We start from the raw sequence: 3215 nt of genomic DNA on the forward strand, positions 1-3215 counted from the left end.
CACCAAGTTTTAGTATGCCTGTGTTTAAAATGTGAAAATAGTTTTTATGTTTAACTATTTTAGAAAGTTGACAATGTTTCAACTAAATTACTTTACATTTCTTTATAAAAATAGCAAAAACATGAAATCACTTTACATTTCCTTAGAAAAATAGCTACGACATTAAATTACTTCACATTTCTTTACAAAAATAGCTAAAACATTTTTATAAAATCAATATAATGCTAGTTACAGGCTTCCTTAAAAAGAGTGACTAAACAGGTGCATGCACAGTACACACACATCCTTTACTTTTGAATTAATTTACTAGGTAAGTAGTTAAAAATATGTCTAATACATAAACAACGAGTTCATATATAATCAGTATATAGCTATTAAAAGATATACATAAGTCTAATATCTAATCGTTAGTAATGCTTCAGTCAATGTGCTCCAAACAGAGATATGGGACTTGAGAATCACACATGCACATAGTTCTCTTACACAAATTTTTTTGGTGAGCCATATATTTGACAATGTTTACCTATCAAGTCTCAAATACATATGAAATTCAATATTACGTTTAATATGTGTACACAAAGTTATTAGCATGAACCTGAAAAACAGTTAACCGTATTTATGGTTTGACATTAGATAAAATGTCTTCAAAGTAATTTCCTTAAGTTGCCATAAATCCCCCCCCCTTTCATGGTGAATTCTTAATAGCAAAAGTATGAGAAAAAATTAAGTAAAAATAATACACTGAAACCAAAAATTCTGCACATTAAAGTAGCTGAATTCCTCTCAAATCTATAGTTATGTTTATCTAGCAAGTTAAATAAAATTTACTGTAAGGAGCATACAGTACAACTATATGATTTTTTACTAATTTCCTTCATGTTAAGCAAGTCAAAACAAAAGATAGTTTCATTCTGCATTAGTTCTCTAATCTTACATAGATGAAATAAAGTATTAGACATTCAACAGACAATTCTAAAACACTTCTGAGTAAAACAATAATGGACGAAAAAGAAAATATAAAGAAAAAATACACAGCCATAAAGGCACTTACTAAAATCAACTCACATTCATGTATGTTTGAAGTTTTGATTCAGGTGGTAATCCTGTAGTTGGTGCAAATACTTGAAACAGAGGATCCAAACTTGTAACAGGATTAGGAGGCCCTACATAGCATAGGTCACAAATTAGCTTAAACATACAAAAATCCAAGACTCATTTTAATTCATTATTATTATTATTACTCTTTGCTAACAAAACATGAAGTTGTTTTATAATTGCAGTTATAAAACACTTTATATCCCCATGTTTGTTTTAGTCAAAATGCTGCATATCCACCAATATAATGCTACTGGAAGCTGTCTTGTCAAGAATGCATATACCAAGTTTTGCATCTAATATATATATATATATATATGCATAAATTTAGTCACTAGGATATTACAGGGCAGCATGTAGAATAACCCACACGAGTTGAAAGAAATTATGGCATATATTAAAGCAGTCATGAACTGAAATGGTGTTTAATATATATACACAGAAAACAGTTCGTGACATTTTGTAATTTTTTTATTGTTTTATATTTTCCTTAGAGCTGGTATTCAAACTTGACTTGACTTCTATTGTAGGCAAAAGTAATGTAATAATATTGTTGCATTAAGATAAATACATTTATTACTGCTTGTATGTGTTGGAGGGTGTATAAATCAAAATGTATGTATATTTGCGTATATAGTTTTGGTCTGAGTTTAAAGATATGCATTTTTAAATTTGTGCACATGTGCTAAGACTTATGCAGGTCACAATTTTCAGGAACTTGCATGATCCCCTAGAAACCTAACTAGTGTTCTTTTAGCAACAAAATGAATAATGTGAGAAAAAAAATATATATTTGTCCAACAGGCAAAGTATAATATTAAAATTTATTGCCCATTAGAAAAAAATATTCATATAATTCTACAGAAATGCTATATATACAGGATGGGAAATTTCTGTTTACAGCAAGAAGACACTCCTGAAATACTACATTATAGAATTTCTATATTCACTAAGTACTGAAACTGTGTTTAGATTATAAGTCATATTCTAACAGGTGTTTGTCGTAATTTTAGCCAGCCCTTAAATTACTTTTGAGACTGCCACTTCTCTTATAATCACAAAGTGTACATTGTTATGTCTTTTGACATCTCTATTTTAGATAGACTGCAAAAATTATCTTTCAAAAAATACACACTACCACTTTTCTCGCAATGTTTTCTGTAACTGCCTAAAAGCAATTACGATGTGCACAGTCATCAGGTAACACTTACCATCTCATGTCACATCTTTTTAAGGTTGTGTATACATAATAATGTTGATGTGTCATGCAACAGAATATACAAAGAAGATCATTACATAAACCTTATCAAGACGGGCCCCAGGTGAAAGGCCATGTCATCTTTGCTAACTCGCATTCAAAATTTATTGAACTTCTATTTCATGAATTTATGTCAATAACTTTGGTATCAAACTGTGGATTATAATTCACATTTTAGTACTGTACATTACTCAATTTCTTAATTTAAAAGTAAATTTTAAAAATACACAGACAAACTCTGATTTTGTGTGTCACATGATATGTTGAATGCAGCACTGATTCAAATTAGATGTTTGTGAAGTCAAAATACTAAGTCTATAGTTTTGTATGAATTAGAAACTCAAATTACTGATATTGACAAGCTATAATATAAAATAAGAATGTCTTACCTTTTCTATGTGCGAAGATATTGCTCATGTAATAAATCAAACACAGTGGCACCCCACCCACCACTTTCAATTTTTGGAAATGCTCTCTTATATTCACTTACTTCTATATATGACATGAATAACCAATCGGAAGCTCAGAATGTCGCCCTAGTGACTTTCTCAGCCATTTTAATGAGCTTGATGCCATTTCTTTCTTTTGAATCAATATTTCAAGGAAGTAGGGTGTGTCTTTAGTCTTCTTAGTTACTAAGCTTGATAAATTATAGTGGAATTCTATGGTATTTATAATTTATGATTTTTTACTTATTCAAATGTATATATAAAACCTAAAAAAAATTATTTTGTTTCATATCCTCCACATGCAAAATTTTTAAAGGCTTAGTAACCTATGTCAAACAACAACCAAGTACAAAGGTCGTAACTAGAAGAGATAATTGTTTGCTTTATTTCTTTATTTACTGTTCTATGTTTTA

General features: G+C 29.4%; 1 protein-coding gene across 4 annotated transcripts in view; it reads right to left on the reverse strand.

Annotated features, from left to right (window-relative positions):
* LOC106478067 (PAB-dependent poly(A)-specific ribonuclease subunit PAN3-like) overlaps positions 1-3215 on the reverse strand; it is a 66407-nt gene that overhangs the window by 57810 nt on the left and 5382 nt on the right. For all 4 annotated transcript variants that reach the window (XR_002609805.1, XM_022381521.1, XM_022381524.1 and 1 more), the window contains exon 2: positions 1066-1163. Coding sequence is in view for 3 of the 4 variants with exons in the window: in XM_022381521.1 (XP_022237229.1) it covers positions 1066-1163 (98 nt within the window). In the remaining variant the exon portion in view is untranslated. The remainder of the gene's footprint in view (positions 1-1065; positions 1164-3215) is intronic.

Source organism: Limulus polyphemus, unplaced genomic scaffold (assembly GCF_000517525.1).
Source record: "Limulus polyphemus unplaced genomic scaffold, Limulus_polyphemus-2.1.2 Scaffold8, whole genome shotgun sequence".
NCBI classification, from domain to species: domain Eukaryota; kingdom Metazoa; phylum Arthropoda; class Merostomata; order Xiphosura; family Limulidae; genus Limulus; species Limulus polyphemus.